A 26,539-nucleotide genomic window follows, 5' to 3' on the forward strand; every position below is an offset into this window, starting at 1 on the left:
ACTACACATGCGGAGATCATCCGTTCACCCACACCGCGTCTCACAAAGACACGGCGGTTGGAACCAAAAATCTCCAATTTGGACTCCAGACTAAAGGACACATTTCCACCGGTCTAATGTCCATTACTTGTGTTTCTTGGCCCAAGCAGGTCTCTTCTTCTTATTGGTGTCCTTCAGTAGTGGTTTCTTTGCAGCAATTTGACCATGAAGGCCTGATTCACACAGTCACCTCTGAACAGTTGATGTTGAGATGTGTTGGTTACTTGAACTCTGTGAAGCATTTATTTGGGCTGCAATTTCTGAGGCTGGTAACTCTAATGAACTTATCCTCTGCAGCAGAGGTAACTCTGGGTCTTCCATTCCTGTGGTGGTCCTCATGAGAGCCAGTTTCATCATAGCGCTTGATGGTTTTTGCGACAGCACTTGAAGAAACCTTCAAAGTTCTTGAAATGTTCCGTATTGACTGACCATGTCTTAAAGTAATGATGGACTGTCGTATCTCTTTGCTTATTTGAGCTGTTCTTGCCATAATATAGACTTTGTATTTTACCAAATAGGGCTATCTTCTGTATACCCCCCCTACCTTGTCACAACACAACTGATTGTCTCAAACACATTTAGAAGGAAATCAATTCCACAAATTAACTTTTAAGAAGGCACACCTGTTCATTGAAATGCTTTCCAGGTGACTACCTCATGAAGCTGGTTGAGAGAATGCCAAGAGTGTGCAAAGCTGTCATCAAGGGAAAGGGTGGCTATTTGAAGAATCTCAAATATAAAATATATTTTGATTTGTTTAACACTTCCATATGTGTTATTTCATAGTTTTGATGTCTTCACTATTATTCTACAATGTAAAAACGAAGAAAAACCCTTGAATGAGTAGGTGTGTCCAAACTTTTGACTGGTAGTGTACATGGTTTTATTTCAACCGTTGAGATATGCCTGTTTATGCATTCTATACTATTATAATACTAGTTGATAATTTTTCATACAGTAAACCTTTCTTCAGAAACATATTATAGCTGATGGTTTTGTGTTTTTTTCCATCAGCCTGATGGCTCTTCTTTCATCCATTTTGTTGGATAAGGGAACTTCAAAACATGGCAGCACAAAGACACTTCCATCTATCCCAGTGACATCTAGCTACCTCCCTTGGTCCTCTGACTTGCAAGATGCAATTTGTACTTTAGTAAAAGCAGTGAGAGCTTTACTGATGTCACTCACAGCTCCATGACAAAGCTGCCTGCCAGCAAACAACATAAGTGTCCAATCTGTGTTTGTCTACCCGAGAACGCCCTACCAGATCCTAATAAATCATCTCCTTTACAGCCTCTGACAGCTAACAGGCTAACCACAGTGTAGGCTAATGGCATGGACACTCCTCAACTGCGTCCCAAATGGCACCCTATTCCCTATATAGTGCACTACTTTGGACCAGGGCCCATAGGAAAAGGGTGCCATTTGGGACGGAATCTCAGATTAGCACCTCATCAGCCTCTTGGAGCTCCGGACAAACATGGGGTGAGAAACAGCCGCCTGGCAGGGGAGACACCACTCCTCCTCAAAACTTCCTTGGCCTTCCCGACTGACCCATCTGTCTGCCCTCAGCAGTAGCAACAAGCTGCCTTCCTGGCTAGGCAGGCCATCCCAACAGCCAGCCAGATGTGTGTATCTCAGGTGAGCAAATACTGTCACTTAGTTAAGACTTCTGTGGTCCCCTCCTTCAGAGGCTGCTGTGTATTCCAGGGGTCTGCAGGAAGTATTAGTAGCGCTGTGAAGTTTCTATGGTATGAGAAGTTAGACTTAGTAGATGCACAGCGGGGGTCAGTTAAGTTTCAAGTTTCAAAGTTTATTCGCCACTTACACTGGATAGAACAGGTGTAAAACAGTACAGTGAAATGACCTTGAGAGCTCTTTCCCAACAATGCAGTTATAACAATAACAGTATAGATAATAGAAAATAGAATACAAAAAATAAAAACCACACAACAACTACAATGTGAGTTAAAGAAACAGGAGAATGCAAGTAATTCAACTGTTCATTAAAAATGTTAATTAAGCTGAGGGATGCCCCCCTCAACTCTTCATCTTAACTCAGATAGTGTATGTCCCAAATAATATAATAATATGCCATTTAGCAGACGCTTTTATCCAAAGCGACTTACAGTCATGTGCGCATAAATTTTTACGTATGGGTGGTCCCGGGGATCGAACCCACTACCCTGGCGTTACAAGCGCCATGCTCTACCATTTGAGCTACAGAGGACCACAATTGGCACCCTGTTCTCTATATAGTGCACTACTTTTGACCAGTGCCCATAGGGCTCTATACAAAAGTAGTGCACTAACTGCAGGATATGGAATAGGGTGCCATTTGGGATTCATCCATAGCTATTTCATTCTTAATCCTCACAATGCCTGATCACCACAGCCAGGATCAGTCTATCACATTTAGCAAACTATTTGATCACATTTTGTGTAAATACAATTGACATACTGGGCTATAGAACAGATTCACATTTGTCCTGAGGAGGAGGAATCACCTCCAGACTATGTCAAGTCAAAGATACTGATAACTAAGTATTACCCTATTCATCTGTGGTCAACTGGTCTATGTGCCTGTGCCTTACACATATTTGCTGTGCTGAGGTTGATAAGGCCTCCATGAGCAAGACCAACGCATTCTTTCACCGTATGATTACACATACGTAATTGGACAGTGAAGCATACTCCAGCATTTTAGAATTGAGATCAAATGTTTCATATGAGGCGACAGTACAGAATGTCATCTTTTTTCATACATATCTGTTTTACCGTTTAGAAATGAAAGCTCCCCCCCAACCCCCAACCCCCCTATGTGTCACTGATGTAGAGAGGAGTAGGCAGGAGGCAGTCACAGGTTTAGAACTACTGAATTTATTTAAGCATCATAGATCAAAGCGGGACGAAACCCAAACGCTGTTGTGCTCAAAATATATCTTCATAAACAAAAAGGCACAGGGCGTACCCAAAGCGCAAAATAAAAAGTACTCAGGAACTAGTTGGAGCGATTCCTCTCAGGAAAACAAGTAACATTTACATTGACCGACAAAGACAAATGGCAGATGGAGTATATATACAGTGATAGAGTGGGGATTGGAACCAGGTGTGTGTAATGATGACGAGACAAGTCTGGGGTGGATGAGTGAAGGGTGTTTGCCAGCAGTAGGTTCGGCAGCAGCTAGAAGTCCGGCGATGCTGAACGCCTGAGCTGGACAGGAGGGGGAGCCAAAGCGAAGGCTGGTGTGACTGTGAAAAAGTCAAAAGTATTTGGACATATTCAGTAGTATCAAAGTAGTCAAAAGTGTAGTATTTGGTCTCATATGCCTTGCACACAATGACTGCATCACACTTCTAAATGAATCCTGATAATACCATGAGGGGAGAGGGTGGTAGGGATATAAAGAAAATACTTTGAGCTCCAAAAGTATTGGGATAGTGACAAATCATTTGTTGTTGTTTTGGCTCTGTACTCCAGCACTTTGGATTTGAAATGATACATTTACTATGAGGTTAAAGTGCAGAGTGTCAGCTTTAAGTTTATGGTATTTTCATCCATATTGGGTGAACTGTTTAAAAACGTTTTGTACATAGTCCCCCATTTTAGGGGACCAAAAGGTTTGGGACAAATTCACTTATATGTGCATTAAAGTAGTCTAAAGTTGAGTATTGTGCTGGAGTACAGAGCTAAAACAACAACAAATCTCAGAAACGGCCGGCCTCCTGGGCTTTTCATGTACGACAGTGTGTAAGGTTTACAGAGAATGGTGCGACAAACAAAAAACATCCAGTCAGCGGCAGTCCTTTGGGTGAAAACTGCTTGTTGATGAGAGGTCGAAGGAGAATGGCAAGAATCGTGCAAGCTTGCAGGCGGGCCACAAACAGGCAAATAACGGTGCAGTACAACAGCGGTGTGCAGAATGGCATTGGTCCTTGTCACCACTCCTATCAGCTAAAATCAAGAAGAAGCGGCTCCAGTGGGCACGTGATCACCAACACTGGACAATTGAGGAGTGGAAAAACATTGCCTGGTCTGACAAATCCTGGTTCCTCTTGCGTCATGCTGATGGCAGAGTCAGGATTTGGAATAAGCAGCATGAGTCCATGGCCCCATCCTGCCAGGTGTCGACGGTACAGGCTGGTGGCGGTGGTGTAATGGTGTCGGGAATGATTTCTGGCACACGTTAGGTCCCAATTGAGCAACGTTTCCATGCCCTGAAGAATTCAGGCTGTTCTGGAGGCAAAGGCGGGTCTGACCCGGTACTAGATCCTGTCTTTCTCTGGCGACTGAGTGTATATTTAGTTAGCGATCTAGTTAATGTGTTTTGAGTTTCCACTTCCTCAGGTGTTAATTAGCCTATGATATTAGTCAGTGCACATAAAGATATATGTAATTAATCTCCATAGAACCCCCCAAAAAAAGTGAGTTGCCATCAGTGTTGTGGGCTGGTGTGGATACAATTCCAAGGCAGAATTCTTGTCCCAGTCCTTCCCTGAATATGAATAAAGACTTGCTTAAGTGCCAACATTCAGCATTTTGACATGTCCCTCTGTGCACCCTCTGTGACTTCTAGGAAGATTGTAATCCACTTAACCCCAAAATGTCTCCAAGTTTTCACCATCATTGTAAAGCCTTAGTTATTTTGTTGCTTTGACAAAGTCATTTCTGAAGATAATTTTTTATTTCAGGTGATTAGTGATTCATTTTAAGGTAAAAAAAAAAAAAAACTGTCCCTCATTTTAAGGTCAACCCTCTTACGGAACGTTGAACATCTATCTAATAGTAAAATCATAGTGTAAAAGCCATTTTCAGTTTTTTTTGTGTTGGAAAACTGAGTGGGTCGAGCATAACACATCAACCCTGTTACCCATAGATAGATTGGTTAGAAATGTTTTAGCATTTCATTTTTTTTGTGAAGCTTGCATTCAATTTCCCCTCGCTGTTGCACACAACAACCTTCCATTCTCCCTGTCACAAGGGGATTTATGGCTGATTTGATGTGAAATTGTCAACCCTGTTACAGTCAACCCTGTTACAGTCAACCCTGTTACTTTATGCGGCACTTAATAGGCACTTACTATAATATACTATAGTGCAAATACAATTTGATTTGATTTGATTTGAGGTGACAGCATTCCCTCCCCAAGAAATTGTCAAAGACTCCAGCCACCTTAGTCATAGACTGTTCTCTCTGCTATCGCACGGCAAGCGGTACCAGAGGGCCAAGTCTAGGTCCAAAAGGCTTCTTAACAGCTTCTACCCCCAAGCCATAAGAATCCTGAACAGCTAATCATGGCTACCGGACTATTTGCATTGTCTCCCCACCCCACCCCCTCTTTTACGCTGCTGCTACTCTGTTTATTATCTATGCATAGTCACTTTAACTCTACCCACATGTACATATTACCTCAATTACCTCGACTAACCGGTGCCCCCGCACATTAACTCTGTACCGGTACCCCCTGTATATAACCTCCCTGTTCTTATTTTATTTTACTGCTGCTCTTTAATTATTTTTTATTTTAATTTTTTACTTATCTATTTTTACTTACCACTTATTTTTCTTAAAACTGCATTGTTGGCTAAGGGCTTGTAAGTAAGCATTTCACGGTAAGGTCTACACCTGTTGTATTCGGCGCATGTGGCAAATAAAAGGGTTGGCAGGTAGCTTAGTGGGTAAGAGCGTTGTGCCAGTAACCGAAAGGTCGCTGGTTCTAATCCCCGAGCCGACTAGGTGAAAAATCTGTCGATGTGCCCTTAAGCAAGGCACTTAACCCTAATTGCTCCTGTAAGTCGCTCTGGATAAGAGCGTCTGCTAAATGACTAAAATGTTGATTTGATTTAATTTTTTCCAAATCAAATCAAATTTGTCACATGTGCAGAATCCAACAGGTGTAGACCTTACTGTGAAATGCTTACTTACAAGCACTTAACCAACAATGCAGTTTTAAGAAAAATAAGTGGTAAGTAAAAATAGATAAGTAAAAAATTAAAATAAAAAACAATTAAAGAGCAGCAGTAAAATAAAATAAGAACAGGGAGGTTATATACAGGGGGTACCGGTGGAAGAGGAAAGAGGAAAGTGGAAGAGGAAAGTGGAAGGGGGAGAAAGTAAGGAACTTGTCTGTCGGCCTTGCATTAAAGAACATAATTGGTTAAGGAAAACTGTGATAAATAAAAAAGTATATCAGTTTCACTTAAGGACCAAAGGATTGACAGCCGTCCCATATAGATTGCAAAATAGTTGGGAAGAGATCTTTGACGTACCGATCCCATGGCATAGTGTTTATGAACTGACACGCAAAACGACACCGGATTCAAAAATTATAATCTTTCAATTTAAATTATTATATAAAATTCTTGCTACCAATATAATGTTATTTATATGGGGGATACAATCTTCCCAGCTCTGCAGGTTTTGCTGTGAAGAGACAGAATCATTAGATCATTTGTTTTGGTTCTGTCCATTTGTAGCTTGTTTTTGGACACAGGTCCAGGAATGGCTAAAGGATTGCAATATTTACCTGGAACTAACCTTGCAGATAGCATTACTGGGTGATCTGAAAAGTCATAGTCAATCAATCAATAATATAATAATACTTTTAGCAAAAATGTTTATTTTTAATTCACAATCTGTAGAAGCAATGAGAATAGAAAGGTTCAGAATTTTTGTAAAACATCACAGTACGGTTGAAATATATATGGCAAATAGAAATCCTATATGGATGGTGTTAAGAGATAGATGGGAGGTATTGAATAGAGTTGAAGGATGGGACTAATAACAAATAACAACAAATAATAACAAAGATAGCTAATAATGTAAGCATACTGTGTCCATAATAAGTATATAGGTTGTATGTTGGGAGCTTTTGGGAAGGAGCACAGTTAGAAAGATATGCCATATAGAAGCAAACCGGATGGACACCATGAAAATGATCGGAGAGGTTGAGAGTAGAAGAAGTTCAGGAGCAAAAAAAAAAAAAAAATATATATATATATATATATATATATATATAATAGAATTATTGTAAAATTAACTCTGTCCATAAGGTGTAGATAGTAAGTATAGACCGGAAGTAGAGGCCTGGGCATTGTTGTTCACTAATTTACTCCAAGTAGGGAAAGGATGGTGGGGTTGAAAAGTAATAAAGGGGAGTATATATATAAAAAATAAAAAAAACATGGGGGATTGGAAGTGATGCAGACAATTACATTGATAGAAGATACAATCTATCTGCAATATTAAGCTGATCCATTCATACTTATGACTTCTTCAAATGGGGGGACTAGATACATAAAATACCTTCATTTCTAAATGATAAAACAGATACAGTATGTGTGAAAATACCCTCAAATAAAAGCTGACATTCTGTACTGTCACCCAATATGAAACATTATATCTGAAATCTAAAATGCTGGAGTATAGAGCCAAATTAAATATTTTAGCTTCACTGTCCAAATTCATATGGAGGGGAGTGTAGATCCCCTTATAAACATTTCACATAATAGTACATAATACTAAACAGTCATAATGCATTCATTTTTTTAAAGCATAGAGGTTAATCTATCTGTGAGCACAGCTGCTTAGGTCTGGTCTCTCACCTTCTTGGTGAAATGGAGATCTGCGGTGAAAATCCTCTCTCCTCCTTAGAAATATACAGTGGAAAAGGGGGAAAAAGTATTTGATCCCCTGCTGATTTTGTATGTTTGCCCACTGACAAAGACATGATCAGTCTATAATTTTAATGGTAGGTTTATTTGAACAGTGAGAGACAGAATAACAACAAAAAAATCCTGAAAAACGCATGTCAAAAATGTTATAAATTGATTTGCATTTTAATGAGGGAAATAAGTATTTGACCCCTCTGCAAAACATGACTTAGTACTTGGTGGCAAAACCCTTGTTGGCAATCACAGAGGTCAAACGTTTCTTGTAGTTGGCCACCAGGTTTGCACACATCTCAGGAGGGATTTTGTCCCACTCCTCTTTGCAGATCTTCTCCAAGTCATTAAGGTTTCGAGCCTGACGTTTGGCAACTCGAACCTTCAGCTCCCTCCACAGATTTTCTATGGGATTAAGGTCTGGAGACTGGCTAGGCCACTCCAGGACCTTCATGTGCTTCTTCTTGAGCCACTCCTTTGTTGCCTTGGCCGTGTGTTTTGGGTCATTGTCATGCTGGAATACCCATCCACGACCCATTTTCAATGCCCTGGCTGAGGGAAGGAGGTTCTCACCCAAGATTTGACAGTACATGGCCCCGTCCATCGTCCCGCAGAAAACCCCCCAAAGCATAATGTTTCCACCTCCATGTTTGACGGTGGGGATGGTGTTCTTGGGGTCATAGGCAACATTCCTCCTCCTCCAAACACGGCGAGTTGAGTTGATGCCAAAGAGCTCGATATTGGTCTCATCTGACCACAACACTTTCACCCAGTTCTCCTCTGAATCATTCAGATGTTCATTGGCAAACTTCAGACGGGCCTGTATATGTGCTTTCTTGAGCAGGGGGACCTTGCGGGCGCTGCAGGATTTCAGTCCTTCACGGCATAGTGTGTTACCAATTGTTTTCTTGGTGACTATGGTCCCAGCTGCCTTGAGATCATTGACAAGATCCTCCCGTGTAGTTCTGGGCTGATTCCTCACCGTTCTCATGATTATTGCAACTCCACGAGGTGAGATCTTGCATGGAGCCCCAGGCCGAGGAAGATTGACAGTTCTTTTGTGTTTCTTCCATTTGCAAATAATCGCACCAACTGTTGTCACCTTCTCACCAAGCTGCTTGCCGATGGTCTTGTAGCCCATTCCAGCCTTGTGTAGGTCTACAATCTTGTCCCTGACATCCTTGGAGAGCTCTTTGGTCTTGGCCATGGTGGAGAGTTTGGAATCTGATTGATTGATTGCTTCTGTGGACAGGTGTCTTTTATACAGGTAACAAGCTGAGATTAGGAGCACTCCCTTTAAGAGTGTGCTCCTAATCTCAGCTCGTTACCTCTATAAAAGACACCTGGGAGCCAGAAATCTTTCTGATTGAGAGGGGGTCAAATACTTATTTCCCTCATTAAAATGCAAATCAATTTATAACATTTTTGACATGCGTTTTTCTGGATTGTTTTGTGTTTATTCTGTCTCTCACTGTTCAAATAAACCTACCATTAAAATTATAGACTGATCATTTCTTTGTCAGTGGGCAAACGTACAAAATCAGCAGGGGATCAAATACTTTTTTCCCTCACTGTAGCCTACTTGGAAATGCCCTACTAGGACATCTTTGCTCTGAGGAGGCAGATAAGCACAGGTGTGCAGACAGACTGATGATCCTATGGTGATATGGGAATTATTTGTAAGTCGCTAAGAGCGTCTGCTAAATGACGTAAATGGAAATGTAATGTAAATGGAATAGACTAAATACATTACTTCAGTAATTGAATTCCTCCCTTCCTCCCCCCAATCATTCCTGTAATTTTTTATAACCAAATGAAATGGATTTATCATGCCCTGCCTGTTTTTATCTTGAGTACAGTGAACCCTTCTGGTGAGTCCTCGCAGTAGCAGGGAGCAGTGTAAGGAGAAATGCTTTTCACACGCCCCTGTATGTCGGTCGTCACTGGTTACCACAGCCACAAAGTCATACACCCCGCCCATTTCTACAATTTATCTTCTTAAAATGTGATTTCAAATCTTCACCCTAACCTTAACCACACTCCTAACCTTGTACCTAACTCTAACCTTAAATTAAGACCAAAAAGCACATTTTTGCTTTCATTAATTTAGATCATGGATATACTAACAAGATACATGTCTCTCCGCCCTAACAATGGGAGTTGTCCAAAAAGCGGCACAGCGGGCTGTCTAGCTCCCGCCTATCCTTTCTTTGGATTGGTGGATAGAGCTCGTTATTGTCATCTGTTTTTGAAAATTCGATTAGGGTTGTCGACGTCAACCGCCTGTATTCAATGGAGACGCGACTAGCCTCATGTCATGAATATGCATTGCCATCTCGAGACAACTCCGATAGTGTTTTTTCTCTAAGTTGCCGGGATGTCACGTGTCCTACTTATATTAGTACACTTGTAAAAACTTAAGCGTTACTAAACTTATATTCGATCAAATAAACCTCATGCAGCAAACAAGCCATACATTTTTTGTTGTTGACCAAATTCGACACTCATTGACCTCCGTACAAAAACTCCTTGCTTGGTGGGCGAAACAACGCCAACTGCTGGAGGGAGATAGATTTTCCGCCGAGTTGGGCCTCTCTTCCTCTCTGATTGAATGCATTGCGACAGAACCTTACAAAGCCTGTCTTTCCTAGATGGCCCCCAAATCATTGGCACTGTTAGCAAAGAGACTCAAATGTGGCAGGTGTGCTTATGGTCTTTTTTACAAGATCAACACAAGTCAAGGTGGGGTACCATTTACCTTTTATATAGAAAAGACATTTGCCATGTACACTGACTATCTTTGGCTATGTACACATTTGCTTTGTAACACAATGTTTTAATGTGTTTATTTATTTCAGAAACAGTATGAACAACATGCTTCCCTTTGTTCTGGAAGGTACGGGCTGTAGACAGTTCAAAACATACAAACTTGATGAATCGATCCAATTCCAAACTGCAAAGCAATAAAATTGGCACCAAATAATACAAATAGATGTATCTTCAGTTACAATTACTACAGACCAGACATCTCTTAGTATGCTAAGCTATACAAAATACAGAACCGATATGAAATGGCAATACAGAGAATATGGCTGTGTTTACACAGGCAGCCCAATGGGCATAAGAGCTGATCTGATTGGTCAATAATCCAATTAGTGGATAAATAATCAGAATTGGGCTGCCTGTGTAAACGCAGCCTACTTGATTTCACACAGGCATGAAGTAGTTTCTCCAATGATTGGTAGTACAAACCAGGAACTGTCAACAGGTATAGATAAAGGCAATACAGTTTGCACCAATGAACACACCCCTGGCATGTCACCCACTTGCTCTCGAATCCCATAAACCCTGGCATATTCGTTGGAGACAAAATGATGGCGTTAGGCTGCGTTCACACAGGCAGCCTAATTCAGATTCCACCCGACACTAATTTGTCTTTTGACCAATCACAGATCAATTAGTGAGAGAAAAAAATCTGAATTAGGCTGCCTGTGTGAACTCAGCCTAACACACTATCACTTTGTCTCTCCAGCGAATATGCCAGGGTTTATGAGATTCGAGAGCAAGACCTTGAATATTGTTCCAAGAAGGCGTAGAGAGGTGTGTGTGAACACAAACATAAGTAATCTTAGGTCCAGAAAAGTCCAGAAATGATTACTACTTCTTGAAAGTCTTTTTGACAGCCCTTGGTTTGCCAAACTGTGGCTTGCCAAACTGTTTCTTCTTGTTAAACATGGCCTTCTTCTTCCGTAGGGTCTTGACATCTCTGCCTCGGACCCAATCGTCTCTCTGGGCCTCCCACTTGAGCTGCCTGACACCTGGGGGCAATGAGCAGAAACCACAGACTTACTCTGCATCCTCTACTGAAGTTTGGTCATCAACTGTATTCAACAACCTGTTTCATATGAAATGTGCCCTGACATGGACAGAATTCAGTTGTTATTGGCTTAGGGTTGGTTAACAGTTAGCTCCATCATGCTTGAGAGACTATCTATTTTGACAGGAATACTACGGAGTATGACTGGGTGTGCTCCAAACTGCTGTGAAGTTACTGACTCTCTCCATGGGGATATGCTGTGGTTTTTAGCTAGTATCTAGCCAACTGAGTAAAGTCATTTACACGATTTGGCTTTGTCTTTTTTTCTGTCAGTTGGCACTAACTGTAGTATTCAATAAGACATGGACATGTTTAATAGGTTGATCGACTGTATTTAAGCAAAGGCTTACCTGCTTTGTCTTTGTTGGCCATAGCATTCATGCCGATGTTGTCAAACTTAGAGCCAGCATTTTCATCCAACATAAATCCAAACTTGTAAATAAAAATAAAAATAAATTTAGGATTTACAATGATGATATCCTTTATTTTCATACAAGAAACTAACTCTTCAACAAACTGATGGATAGCATAGCCATAATAGGATAGCCATCGCACGCCAACTTAACATTGCGAGTTGTGAGAAATATGGTAGGCATGACCATCTCACCTCTTCAGCAGATGCAAACATGGCTGTGTCCTTCTTTCCTTTATTTTTCTTCCCTGGTTTGGAACCTACAATGGAAGAATTTCAACATGTCAGATACGATTCTACACTCCTAAATGAGATTCAGGAGTTCAATAGTACAAATAGAGGCCCAGCTACTAACCTAAAGACCCACTGAAGTCAAGATCCTCTGATGCCTTCCTCTTGCCCTTGCTCTTTTTGGAACCTGGAGTGATGTTTGGAACCTCCATCTCATCATCTGAATCTTGAAGTGAAAACAATATAATATACATTAATTAACATTCACAATTATGCCCTTTTCTTACCACCAAAAGCAATATCACCATCATCAAGTTCTGGAACTGAAAGAGACAAGAAATTAGAGTCAAGTCTGCACTTGTGGATGCATGGGCTTGTGGGAGTTTCCACCATATTTCATAAACCAGTAATTTCATTTCAAACTAGTGAAGGGAAGTGAACAAGTGCACACTTTGGGAAGAAGGAGAGATAATTGGGACATCACATACCTTCCTCATCATCATCCTCCCCAGCAGGGTCCATGAAGGCCCCTCCCTCCTCCTCCAGTTCATCTCCAAAGTCCTCCTCGTCCATACTGCCAAGGGACACCTCCTCATCATCCAGATCACCATCCAAGTCATCATCCAGATCTGACTCGGAGTCATCCTCTCCAGCCTTCTTCCCCTTCTTAGATTTGGTCTTAACATTGCTGCAACATGCAGAGACACAAAATGTTAGTATAGTATAGAAAACCGAATAATTTCAATGCCATATTTGATAGGTGAATCACTGATGATATCTGAATGAAAAGCTTTATCAAACTTACCCTGCAAAGTCCAGGTCTGTTGCATCAACTGGCAAGTCAGTGAAGTAACTGTCTCCCTCGTATGAATCTGGATAGGGCGAGAAGGCAACCAAAGATGAGCCTGAAGTCTGATATACATTGACCTATTTCCTGAATTTTGACCAATAACAGTTCATTTCAGAGTCCTTGAACTTACCGAGCAGCTTCTCAAACTCATCATCGTCCACGTCCTCCACACTCTCGTTATCTCCATCTCCTCGTGGCCGACGCAGCGCCTTCTCCGCTTCCCGTTTCTTGAAGAACCTAGCATGGGAAACAGGGCAAAATAGGGTATTTAAAGACAGTCCAGAACTTGAATCACTCAAACAATAGACCATTAACAGAATTTTCTTTGCTGCCTTATTCATATTTTAAAATCTGATAGTGTTACTCTAAAGGTATGTCTATATAATCATTCTTACTCACCGATAGAAGAAGACCTCATCCACAGGAATTTGACTCTCCTCATTGGACAGGAACTCTTCACAGTTCACTGAGAGATGGGAGAAAAGGTGAATTTCCTTACTTCTGCTCAATAAAGGGACCCCTTTATCATTATTCATAGTGATTCAAAAGACACACTCACCAGGTAAATTGTGGATGTTATTCATGGCCAGCTTCTGTTTGGGCTTCATAACTGTAGTGTCTGTGTTTTCTGTGAATGATTGAGATGAAAACAGTTTCAACCAAGACCAAAAGGCAGTGTGAATAACTGATTTGGGGAATGAACTGAGACCAGACAGTTGATTAATAATGTGAATCGGCAATGAAGTACATTTCTGGTGTACTGAGAGAAAAAGGCATTTGAAAATATTACGTTTGCCCTTCAGTTGTTTGGGATTCCTGAAGACGAAGCGATCCAAGAACTTGCTGAGAGTGAAGTCCTGGAGAGGGTCTCCTGTGTAGTTGATGAACTCTCCCTGAGGACATGATGCAGAGGGAAAGGGATGAATTAACGCAGAAAAACTCAAGTAGTAGTATTAAGGATAGCCGTGATACCCACCCGGGCCCATTGATATACAGGCAACTTCTTTGTATGAATTTTTTGGTAATAAGCACAATTTCCCCATGCAAATAAACAAAAAAACGGTTAATCTTACCTGTAGGATTGTCTTGGCAAACAGTGACACCGATGGGTGGAAATGTGCAGAGAGCTGAGGAAAGACATGATGTAAAAGAACAACATAAGTGGATTATCCTATAGTACAGTACCTTTTCTCAAGCAAGCCCATAACACATCTTTATCTCATCACACAATGGCTGCGTCCCAAATGGCACCCTATTATCTAGTGCAATATGGGCCGTGGTCAAAAGTAGTGCACTATATAGGGAAAAGGGTGCCATTTGGGAGGCACCCAATATTGTCATGAGGCTCACCCTTTGCAGCTCCCATAAGGTGGTGTGGTCAGCCCCACAGAATAGTGGGTTTCTGTGTAACGGGTCGTATGTCTCCATACTCTTCCCACCTGGACAACAGAAGAACGAGTATGCATGAAGAGGGGGAAAGGTGACTACTGAATATGCAGGAGTAACAATCAAAACATAGCTATACTTACATTACAACAAAAATGTCTACAGTAATTACAATACAAATATGTCAATGCATTTATAAGTATCTGGCTGTAGGATTTCCCCAAATATGTGAATTGAAAATAATGTTAAGAAGGTGGTCTTAATAATAAAACTCACCTTCAATGTTTTGGTGATGTACCCACGACGATGCAGTGGGCTTGGGATGTTCAGGTTTGATCTCACGCTGTCCTTCCTCCACCTTATCCGCATCTACAAACCTCTCCTCATCATCCTCTTCTTCCTTAAGATCTTTGAAATTCTCCTCTTCACCATCCTGCAATCATATCATAATATGTGAGATCAAGTGACATGATGACAAAATCATTAGTATAAATTAATCTAATGGCTGGTTTCCCCAGATATAGATTAAGTCTAGTCCTGGACTAGTCTTAAACTGTGCCTGGGAAACATTCCCCAAGAGTTCCATTATGTGATTGTGCACAATATGAAAATAACTAGTACTTTATGCCGATGTCATTGAGCTTGGCCTTACCCCACCCTCCTGCAGCAGCATCTTGAGGCCTGGTTTGGCCTTCATGACCTCTGACACCAGGAAGAGAGCCCCGCAGGCGAAGGTAGGGTTCTGCTCACAGCTGACCTGCAGCAGCCTCTTCACAAAGCCTTTGACCCGCCGCAGGACGATGTCTGCCTTCAGAGACTTATACAGCAGGTTGAGGAACATACTCTGTCTGGAGCACAGAGACAGACCTGGGTCCATGAGCTTCCTGTAAACCAGAAAACATAGATGCATCAATTCAACATCATTGTATACTAAACAAAAATATTAACGCAACATGTAAAGTGTTGGTCCCATGTTTCATGAGCTGAGTTGGTAGAGCATGGGGCTTGCAACGCCAGGGTTGTGGGTTTGATTCCCATAGGGGACCAGTACGAAAAATAACAAAATTGCAAGCACTCACTACTGTAAGTCGCTCTGGATAAGAGTGTCTCCTAAATGACTCAAATATCAAATGTAAAATAAAAGATCCCAGAAATGTTCCATACGCACAGAAAAGCTTATTTTTCTCAGATTTTGTGCAAAAATGTGTTTACATCCCTGTTAGTGAGCATTTCTCCTTTGCCAAGATAATCCATCCACCTGACAGGTGTGGCATATCAAGCAGCTGATTAAACAGCATGATCATTACAAAGGTGCACCTTGTGCTAGGGACAACAAAAAGCCACTGGTGTGCAGTTTTGTCCCAACACAATGCCACAGATGTCTCAAGTCTCGAGGGAGCATGCAATTGACATGCTGACTGCAGGAATGTCCACCAGCGCTGTTGCCAAATAATTCAATGTTAATTTCTCTACCATAAGCCGCCTAGAACGTTGTTTTAGAGAACTTGGCAGTACATCCAACCGGCCTCACAAATGCAGACCACGTGTAACCACACCAGCCCAGGACCTCCACATCCGGCTTCTTCACCTGCGGGATCGTCTGAGACCAGCCACCCGGACAGCTGATGAAACTGATGAGTATTTCTGTCTGCAATAAAGCCCTTTTGTGGGGAAAAACTATTTCTGATTGGCTGGGCCTGGCTCCCAAGTGGGTGGGCCTATGCCCTCCCAGGCCCATCCATGGCTGCGCCCCTGCCCAGGCATGTGAATCCATAGATTAGGGCCTAATACATTTATTTAAATTGACTGATTTCCTTATATGAACTGTAACTCAGTAAAATCGTTGAAATTGTTGCATTTATATTTTTGTTCAGTATAGTCAAAGGCATGGTTACTATAACATTGACTAAGAAAGTGCTAAATGAGATCCCATGACTAAATACTATCAAGTTAGCATAAATTAGACAACTATTAAGAAACAGAGAGCAACCAAATACACATGTCAACGTTTTTTGGACAGGATTTGATACAACATACAGCCATTCTACTTGATCACACCAACAAGTCTAGAAGTGCAGTTTACCTGTAGAGAGCCACATAGTAGCGGTCTGAGATGATCTGCTGAGAGTCCATCACCTGGAAGAGCAGCATGAGAGCCTGGACGGCCGTGTTGAACTTGGCCAGGTGCACTACTTTAAACAGCGTGTCTAACTGCTCCTTCACCTTCTCGTCCCCGGCCTTGGCGTAGGGATAGGCCCTGTTCACGCCCGACAGCAGGGCGCTCAGCATCTTGGACTCCACATCCTTCTTCTTGATGCAGGCTCGGAAGAAGGAGAAGTAGATGGAGATGAGCTTGCTGGCCAGCTCGGCCTCGTCGTGGCTCAGCAGCACCTGGTTGAGGAAGCACACGGCGTAGTACTGGGCCTTCAGGTTGATGTTGGGCCTGAACATAAGGCGCTCCACCTCGCTGCACACCACCGCCTTCATGTTGGGGTGCTTGTGCAGCAGGGTCTCCAGCAGGTAGGAGGCCTTGGCTGCCGTCTTGTACTCAGGGTCTCCCAGCTTGTTGACCACCTGGATGAGAAGGGCCCTCTCCTGCTCGGGCCGGTTGAGCAGCAGCTCGTGGGCAGTGGCCAGAGATTTGGCCTTGGTGGCTGCCACCGTGTCGTGGGCGAGGTCGTCCAGGGCCACCACAAACTCGGCTACATGGTGCTTCAGAAGGTGCTCAAAGTACCACAGGATGAGGCGGCGATCGCGCGCGTCCTTGTTTCCGCTCGCCTTCTGCTCCAGCTTGTCAAAGGGATGCTGGGCAAAGGTCCTGAGCTTGCGGTTCACTGGCAGCAAGTCGGACATGAAGAGTTCTCGGAGAGTGTCCAGAGCCATCAGGCCCTGTCTGCGACTGCCCTTCTTCTTCACCATGGAGACAAGGTTCTCCACATGCTCTATGCTCTGTACCGGGGCGTCCTGGATCAGAACTGTCATGGCTGCCATCCTGTCAGCCAGCGTCCCTGCGGAGACCACATTTTTCATCCAGGCGGAGTTGGCCCCCTTCTGCATGTTCTTCTTGCTCTTGTAGAGCCCAGTCTCAGCCTCAAACAGCTTGATAGCCAGGGCCTTGTACTGGGAGACATGAGACTCATCCTGTGGGTTAGAGGTACCCTCTGCGGTGTACTCCATGTCAAACCACTTGCCACCTGGTTTGATCAGCAGCAGCTGCCTCGGCAGAAACTCAAATATGTTGGCATTTAGTTTAGCTTTCTTTCCAGTGGCTGGGATGCTGGTTTTTGCTGTCTCTTTATTTTTCTTATTCTTCGTCTCCACTGTAGATGTGGCAGGCAGGTCCTTGCCTTTAGGCTCTGGCTTGGGGTTCTGAGCATCTGACTTGGCTTTCTTGGCATCAGCCTTTTTTCTCTCCTTTTGGCTGGCCTCTGCCTTCTCTTCCTCTGTAGGTTCGTCTGGAACAATCTGTTGTTCTTTGTATGAGCGGATGCCCAGCTTGGTGATGAACGTCTCCAACTCGCCAGGTTCCAGGTCATCTATGGCTCCTTTCTTTCCACCGTCGATCAGGTCGTTCTCATCAATGATGGTGGCAAGCAGGGCAAAGTCAGCCTACACCGGGACAAGTAAAAAGCCATGAGAAAACAGGTGATTTTACAGTCATGACTTGTCTGTGTACAACCACTTGCAAGCCAAGTACAACCACTTGCAAGCAGCTAACGTTAGCTATATTGTAGTACCTTGCCTGGAAACCCAATGTTGAATTGCATTGAATTCTACATAGAGCAGAAATTAGCGTTTGAATCTCACAGACCTCTACAAGCCAGAATGTTGAATACAATTATATTTTAACTTAGTTTACCGGTTGTCCATGCAGTTGGTCCTTTTGTAGGTAGGAATGTGATACAATATATCCACAGGAAAGTTACAATTAAATCAACTTTCCTGATCCAAACACTCATTTTGGCACGACGTAGAATTCAATGCAATTCATCGTCGGGTTTCCAGGCAACTAACGTTAGCTTGCTACAGTAGCTACCTAGCATCATCATCAATATCTACCGACAGTGCTAGATAAAGCACATGAAGGTCGATCAAATATAAATAGTATTAACAGTTGAACAACTGAAACAGTTTATTCAACATTTTGGGAGAAAGCCACGTGTTTACATATATGTTGCGGTAGTGCTAGCAGCAGGATACATTTGCTAGTTAGCCTGCAGTGCTAGCCTCAACGTTACTTACTCGGGTTCCACCCAAACGTAAAACCTCGTCCAAATTAAATTCGTCGTCCGGTTGAGGACCATCTCCATTACTTTCTTCTTCCTCATCTCCATCGTTGTCATTTTCAAACTCGTCCTTTACATTTACAAAATGTGTTTTGGCTATTGCCTTACTGTTCTTTCCTTTCGGTGCCATGCTGAAAGCAGCATGTAGAAAAACGACAGGACCTGGAAGGAAAGTGTGTACGGTAACTGCCTTACTATCGTTGAAAGCAATTATTTGTGATCTTCATATGCAGTTTAATTTCAGAACAAGATGAATGTATTACTATTTTTTTGAAATCCAAAACGACATGATTAGTAGCGTATAGGATTTTCTGGATTGTATTTCTGATTTGTATGTATCAAACAGGACTGGTTGAACTAAAGTTCAAAGTTCACAAGTCAATTTGATCCAATCAAAAGTTTTGTTACTGACTAGGCAAAGAATGGGCAAGTTCGTTTTACATGGCTCGGTGCCCCGGTTAAGCGAGGTTTGCACATTCTAAACCATTCCATTTATCCTAAGTGAACTCTCCATTCACCCGAGGCACCGAGCCATGCAAAACAAACTCAACCAATATTGTCCAATCAGAAGTGTTGTTGGCGTTGGAAAGCGGATGTACTTGCACTCGCACCACACATTTTGGAATCTGCTAGCTAGCTAGCTAGCTAGTTGGCTCCATTCGTGGAGTCTGAGGAATTCATTTATCTTCTGCCAAAGTGTGTCATGTAAAGATGGACTGAAGTTTGACAAGATATTACATGTAGGCCTATGAAACGCAGATAGCTGATCCCCCGCGGTTGTGCTTTCAATTGTCTCTCTCATGCTACTGTGCAGTCAGGCTTGATGTCAATTTCTGGGAAAGTAGCCTACTGTTACAGTGGAACATTGTCTGAGTGTTGTAGCTAGCTAGATAACTGTCTCAATGAGGACAGTTGGAGCACTGCAGAGGTTTAGCAGAGTCCTTGTCTGCCCTTGTCCACCACCATCATCTGGTAAGAGCAATTTTTCTATTTCAACCTTACTAGTTATGGATATCTCCCATGTTGTCAATATTATTGTCAACATTGGAGTTGTATCCATAACGTTAGTCATTTCAGTCTATGTCTAGTTTCTATCAGAAAGCTGTATCTAATGTGCTCTAATGTTAACTTCTTCTTTATAGTTAGATCATGGAGCATGGCACAGATCAGGAGTTGCTCCAGGAGCTCAGCAGAGAAACCAATGCCAAGAAACTCAATGCTCAGACACCTAACCTCCAAGATCAAAGCTACAGGTCCTATCTCAGTGGCAGAGTACATGAGAGAGGTTCTCACTAACCCAGTCACGGTAGGTAACTACTACCTGATCAAATCATACACACACACACACACACACACACACACACACACACACACACACACACACACACACACACACACACACACACACACACACACACACACACACTACAGTAAAGAAACCAGTCAGACAATGCCACTATTCTTTAAAGACATTTTTGTTTCAGAGATTAAGTGGTCTGTTTATTTTTCAGGGCTATTATGTGCAGAATGATATGCTTGGGCCAGATGGAGATTTCATCACATCGCCAGAAATTAGTCAGATCTTTGGGGAGGTAAGCATTTTCATTAGAACCACATTTCAATTAATATTAATCAATACATGTATGTATTGCTGTGTCGTAGATGTATGCACATCTGTGTAGTAGATGTATGCATATACATGCTTGATCAACAGTCTTTTGATGTTCTAGTTTCTTGATGTTCCATACCAATGCCCTGAGTGATGATGATGGTTTCAGCTTATCCTTTCTCTGCCTGTAGCTGCTGGGGATCTGGTGTTTAAGCGAGTGGATGGGAGCAGGGAAGCCCAGTCACTTCCAGTTAGTGGAGTTTGGACCAGGAAGAGGCTCCTTGGCCAATGACATTCTCAGAGTATGTATGCCTAGTGCTGCTATGTCCTACTACAAATGCTTTGTATACAGACAGTATTCATGTGAGTTCAATATATGACCAGTGGAGGGAGCAATTTCCACATATAATCCATCGAACTAATAAGCTAAACTGCTAAGCCATCCACTGTCTGTCTGTCTGCTTGTGTTGTCCAGGTCTTCAGTCAGCTGCGTGGGGCCCTGGGTGGGACTGCAGTCTCAGTGCACCTGGTGGAGGTGAGTTCTAAACTGAGCCAGGTCCAGGCCCAGGCTCTGACGAGGGACCAGAGCCAGGTGTCGGCCAGAGAGGATGAGCCTGTGTACCGCCAGGGGACCACCACCACAGGCCTCCCCATCTCCTGGTACCGCAACCTGGATGACGTCCCCAGAGGTAATAATCTATAGTTCTAAATGAGATAATTGTAGTTAATCTTAGTTTAATTAATCTCATGTTGAATTACGTCCCCAGAGGTAGACATAGGATAGAACCTTGGCTGGAGACTAATGATGTTGCTCTAATAATTTAAAGTTTAGCTATGGTAAGATTTTAATTAATAGAATTTACTGGGTGTGAATTTGTTATTGATTGGCTTTTTTTTTTTTTTTTTACAGGCTTCAGCATCTACCTTGCTCATGAGTTCTTTGATGCCTTACCCATCCATAAATTCCAGGTAAATTTACTCGACCAGCTATTTGGATTATACATATAGATCTTGATAGCAGATCACAAATAATTGAAAAACATTAATTGTAAGTGCCATTTGATCCGTTGTGTTGGGAAGCCCAGTCACTGATTGTGATGTGGGCACAGAGAACAGAGAAGGGCTGGAGGGAGGTGATGGTGGATATTGACCCAGATGAGCCAGGCAAGCTGAGGTTTGTCATAGTGCCAGCACCCACTCTGGCCTCTACCCAGCTCATACAGGTAAGTGCTGTGTTTTGTTGCTTTAAGGTCCAATGCAGATGTTTTTATCTCAATATCAAATCATTTCTGGGTAACAATTAAGGACCTTAGTGTGATTGTTTTAAATTAAAATGGTCAAAAATAAACCAAAATGCTTCTTAAAAAATAGCAATTTCTAAAGCAAGAAGCAAGCTAGAAAGCTAGGACTGTCTGGGAGTGGTCTGACTGGGGAGGGGATGTTACCAGGCAGGCCAAAACTCCATCCCACCAAAACAGGCTGAAATTTCAGGTGGTCTTTTCAAACAGCTCTTACACGAAAAGTGCATTATCATCAATTTCACAGTATTATTCCAAACTCAGTGTGGAAATGTACACTAAGTGTACAAAACATTAAGAATACCTTCCTAATATTGAGTTGCACCCCCCCCTTTTGCCCTCAGAACAGCCTCAATTCATCAGGGGCATGGACTGTACAAGGTGTCGAAAACATTCGACAGGGAGGCTGGCCCATGTTGACTCCAATGCTTCCCACAGTTGTGTCAAGTTGGCTGGATGTCCTTGGGGTGGTGGACCATTCTTGATACACACAGGAAACTGTTGAGCGTGAAAAAAACAGCAGCGTTGAAGTTCTTGACACAAACCGATGTGCCTACTTCCATACCCTGTTAAAAGGCACTTCAATATTTGTTCTTTCCCATTCACCCTCTGAATGGCACACATTCACAATCCATGCCTCAATTGTCTCAAGGCTTAAAAATCCTTCTTTAACCTGTCTCCTCCCCTTCATCTACACTGATTTGAAGTGGATTTAACAAGTGAGATCAATAAGGGATCATAGCTTTCACCTGGTCTATCTGTCATGGAAAGAGCAGGTGTTTTTAATGTTTTGAACACACAGTGTATATAAATCACAGGAAAATCACGTTTTTTATTCCGTTTTTCTTGTGTTTTGTATCATATTGTACAACAGCTGATGAAACTGACACTGTAAAAGTGTGAAGAAATGTGATCAATGTTATTTCCTGATAGTTGCTGGTTGAAAATACAATTTACGCTGGACTGTCTAATCAGCAGGTTTTGCATGGGTGTGGTTTTGGCTTGCCTGGTGACATCACCAGGCGGTATAAGTTAATAGACCAATAAAAGAGAGTTCCAAACCTCTCTGCCAATAACAGCTAGTTCTTTGACCCAGAAATTATTTTATATTGAGATAAAAACGGCTGCATTGGGCCTTTAACTTAAAAAAAAAAAAGTAGTTCAATATCTTTGCTAAAGCCTTTGTTTTATTGTACATAGACAAAAACACCCTGAAATTGCTCGACAAACTCCTTTTTCCTTAAGAGTTTGACGACTCTCCAGCATCTGTCTTTTATTACCGATGTTTATGCAATATATACAGTACCAACCTATTTCATCTGGTCTCTGGAAGAGTGCAGGGGTTTTGAACAGGGTGCCAAAACCTGACATCATGAGTGAGCTTGGGTGGAACCCCCTTACTGGTTTTAAATCCTGACTAATGGCTGCAGCTCCGCCTTACAGGCCTGTGTATCTCAGGTTCCACATATTGTAGTAGAGTTGATTAACCTTAACGCTGTTCTCTCTGCGCTCGCTAATTAAAAGCCATACATACTCTGCTCTGCTCTTTCATCACTGTGGTCTAATGGGGTTTCTATTAGAAGTAGATAAGCCTAAAGGTTTTAATACTCCGCTTGAGTCTCTTTTTCCCCTCAACACGTGTTCCCCGATAGTCTAAGGGTGTGTCCCCGGGCCCTGGTCAAAAGTAGTGCACTATATAGAGAATAGGGTGCCATTTGGGATGCTTCTGATCCCACCCAGGCAAGCCCCTCTTTTTGGTTCTGTGTTGCCTAGGGGCTTGGAGCCGGTGCTGCTTAGTGGAGATGATTTGGAAGTGAAGCCATGTATGATTGATGATGTGTGCTCAGGCCTCTGTGTGTTGGCCTGAGCTTCACACAGACGAGGTAAGCAGAGCCGCTCTTGTTTTTGTTCTGAAACCCCCTCACCTCCTAGGCAGATGAAGTGAGACGGCTCGTGGAGGTCTGCCCGGAGGGAGGGATCATCATCCAGCACCTGGCCAATCGGATTGCAGAGGACGGGGGCGCGGCACTGATTGCAGACTACGGGCATGGCGGGACCAAGACGGACACGTTCAGAGTGAGTGCCATGTCTCCAACATGGCCCGTTTACACGGCCCGTTTATCAGCAGGTTTTAATACGGTCTCTGTTTGTGTGTGTCTCTGACTTAGTGTGTATGGTAACGTGATTAGCCGAACAAGCCTCAGCTACAAGGAAACCGACGCAGGAAGCCGGCATGCCTCTCTTGCCCTTTGCTGGTGACACACGGAAATCAGGGTCAACTGCCCTCCAGTCCTGGTCCTCGTGCTCCCCCCTAACCCAGCCCCATCTGGCCCCTATTAAGCGGGGTGGGCTCTCCCTGCATGGCTCTCTGGCTCTGGGACTCACTAATGTGTGTGATGAAAGGGGGGGGAGAGATTCAAACAAGCGGCCCCCTCCTTCTAAAGACACGTGGCAGGGAACCGCACAATCCCATCTGTGAACAAAGCATCCATGGTTCAGGATGGCTCACACTTATGTCACGAGTCACTACATGAAGATATTATCAGCTGTTGCTCATGAAAGGAAGCACCTGATTTGGAATAAAAAAAAGGGAAATATTTAACAACTAACAAATGAAAATGTCACAATGCACAAATAACAAACTGTAGCAGTCAGTTGTAGTCATGCGTCATGTTGTCTACTGTTTCTGTCATAACACCAGAATGCCTCTCCTGTCCCCCACCCCCAGGGTTTCAAAGATCATAAGCTCCATGATGTCCTAGCTTCCCCTGGCTCTGCTGACCTGACTGCTGACGTGGACTTCAGTTACCTGAGGAAGATGGCTGGAGCTACGGTGGCCTGCATGGGCCCTGTCTCTCAGAGAGACTTCCTGAAAAATATGGGCATCGATACACGCTTACAGGTGGGAAGGAACCCTGTGTTCACACTGCATTATTCCACTTATTTATACATGTGGCTAAGGTGACCAATGTATACTGAACAAATATATAAACACAACATGTAAAGTGTTGGTCCCATGTTTCATGAGCTGAAATAAAAGATCCCAGAAATGTTCCATATGCACAAAAAACTTGTGAGCATTTCATACTTGGGTGATTCCTGACAAAACCAGGACAAAAAAAATGTATTTTTTTGTCCTGGTTTCGTGACGAATCCACCAACTTATGAGTTTGCATCAGTTTCTTTCAAAGCAATACGTTAAGTGGACACTCATGGTTTTCAACTGGCTGATCGGGGCTTTCAAGAGCACTTGGGATAAATGTTTTACTTTGCTCTCTTTACTCATTTAGCGTTGTCTAATTGCAATGTTGGGTTTCTCTTCAGGTTCTACTGAGGAACTGTGCAGACCCGTCTATAAAGGCCCAGCTGATCCAGAGCTATGACATGCTGACCAACCCCCAGAAGATGGGTGAGAGGTTTCAGTTCTTCACCATGCTCAACCACCGTCGCCTCACCAGACCCGAGCCTGAGCAGTCCGAGGGGGGGGAGAAGAAGGCCCCAGCGCCCCTGCCTGTGGCTGGCTTCAGTGAGCTTGGCCTCTCGTGAAAAGCGGAGCCAGAGACTCATCATGGGTTCCTCCAGAGACTGCACTGCAGAGGCTGTGAGTGTGAACTCACCTGTGAAGGCACTTAAAAGTCGCATCCATGAATATAGTACTATACCTTGATTATATAGACAAGACCTTCATAAGCAGTAGGGTTTGGTTTGAAAAGTTGAGCTTATGTGCTAATAAAATCCTAAGAATTATGCACAGAACCTCTCTGATGGCAACTGACGTCTTTCTTTATCATATATATATATTCATTAAAGCAACGTGTAATTCAGAGTGGTACGGAATGGAACTTTGCTCAGTCAGAAGAACGGCACCCCAGGTCATAGTGTTTGAAGCTATAGGAATACGGCTCCACTCTACTCCTGTCTTTTGGATGGAAACCATTAATGGGCCACGTGGTGCCTGGCTGCCTTCACATCTTGAACCAATTGGGTGAGCGTGGAGTTAGTAGATAGCAGCCATGTCCCAAATGGCACCCTATTCCCTATATAGTGCACTGCTTGGGCCCTGATCAAAAGTAGTACACTACATAGGGAATAGGGTGCCATTTGGGATGCAGTCAGCCACTCGCAGCATGCTGTGTTTTGCTCTGACAGTCTCGCCCTTGCTGCCCCAGTAGCAATTAAAAGGTACTATTACACAGGACAATCACCATAGCCAAAATAACCAGCCAGTCCTACTGAGGGAGGCTAATGTGAAGCTAACATATTAAAGACTTGATGATTTAAAAGTCATTACACCACATTTTTCTTGTGTATATTATATGTATCTGTACTATCTTTGTCTGGGAATCACATAATGTAATATTTTCTTTCTTTTTATGTGATCATTTGATTAAGACTGAAAATATTATGGTATTAATCCAGTATATTTACATTTGGAAGGAACATGTCGATTTCTTAGAAAGGCAACAGAAATGTTTTCATTTTCTGGGGCCTTCTGTAGGCCTCAACATGTGGTGCTATCATTACACAGCAGTAGTTAGCCATTTATTTTCTTCCCCAGCCACAAACGTCTCTGTTCATCTAACATATGGCACAATGACATGTGACAGGCTCCACTGGCACTCTGCGGCATTTGGTTTTAATTACACAGATTAGAGAGCCGTAATAAGAGCTCTTTACCCCCACTTCTTATGTTTCCCAAATGGTACCCTATATAGTGCACTACTATGGGCCCTGGTCAAAAGTAGTGCACTACATAGGGAGTAGGGTGCCATTAGGGACGCAGACACTTGAGTCCAATAGTTCAGGGGTTCTCAAACCTTTTGGGACCCCTTTTGTGACTAGCAAATGTATCAGGGACCCCCTCATAATCAGAACATAACTTCAG

General features: G+C 42.9%; 2 protein-coding genes across 4 annotated transcripts; one reads left to right on the forward strand and one right to left on the reverse strand.

The window, feature by feature from the left end:
• Positions 1-10,453: 10,453 nt before the first annotated feature.
• On the reverse strand, positions 10,454-18,916 carry LOC121549061 (CCAAT/enhancer-binding protein zeta). Of its 2 annotated transcripts, XR_005996732.2 has the most exons (17): positions 18,704-18,916; positions 16,545-18,070; positions 15,114-15,345; positions 14,738-14,894; positions 14,426-14,514; positions 14,149-14,202; positions 13,866-13,968; positions 13,635-13,703; positions 13,475-13,541; positions 13,206-13,312; positions 13,031-13,097; positions 12,714-12,913; positions 12,350-12,451; positions 12,190-12,254; positions 11,933-12,014; positions 11,275-11,523; positions 10,454-11,036 (listed from the first exon to the last, which is right to left on the reverse strand). XR_005996732.2 is itself a non-coding variant. In XM_041860874.2 (16 exons), the coding sequence occupies exons 1-16, from the start codon at positions 18,875-18,877 to the stop codon at positions 11,363-11,365; spliced, it is 3,255 nt and encodes a 1,084-aa protein (XP_041716808.2). In that variant the 5' UTR covers positions 18,878-18,916; the 3' UTR covers positions 10,454-11,362. The 2 variants fall into 2 exon arrangements, 1 of the variants encoding a protein (XP_041716808.2); XM_041860874.2 differs by having other exon boundaries at positions 10,454-11,523.
• A 276-nt stretch (positions 18,917-19,192) lies between these two features.
• On the forward strand, positions 19,193-25,410 carry LOC121549062 (protein arginine methyltransferase NDUFAF7, mitochondrial). Of its 2 annotated transcripts, none has more exons than XM_041860875.2 (10): positions 19,193-19,719; positions 19,890-20,053; positions 20,259-20,339; positions 20,548-20,658; positions 20,832-21,045; positions 21,267-21,325; positions 21,442-21,579; positions 23,587-23,730; positions 24,383-24,556; positions 24,979-25,410. In XM_041860875.2, exons 1-10 carry the CDS (start codon positions 19,650-19,652, stop codon positions 25,198-25,200), a joined length of 1,377 nt encoding a protein of 458 aa, XP_041716809.1. In that variant the 5' UTR covers positions 19,193-19,649; the 3' UTR covers positions 25,201-25,410. The 2 variants fall into 2 exon arrangements, with proteins under 2 accessions (XP_041716809.1, XP_041716811.1); XM_041860877.2 differs by having other exon boundaries at positions 19,195-19,719; positions 21,466-21,579.
• The last annotated feature ends 1,129 nt before the right edge of the window (positions 25,411-26,539 follow it).

Source organism: Coregonus clupeaformis, chromosome 33 (genome assembly GCF_020615455.1).
Source record: "Coregonus clupeaformis isolate EN_2021a chromosome 33, ASM2061545v1, whole genome shotgun sequence".
Classification (NCBI taxonomy): Eukaryota; Metazoa; Chordata; class Actinopteri; order Salmoniformes; family Salmonidae; genus Coregonus; species Coregonus clupeaformis.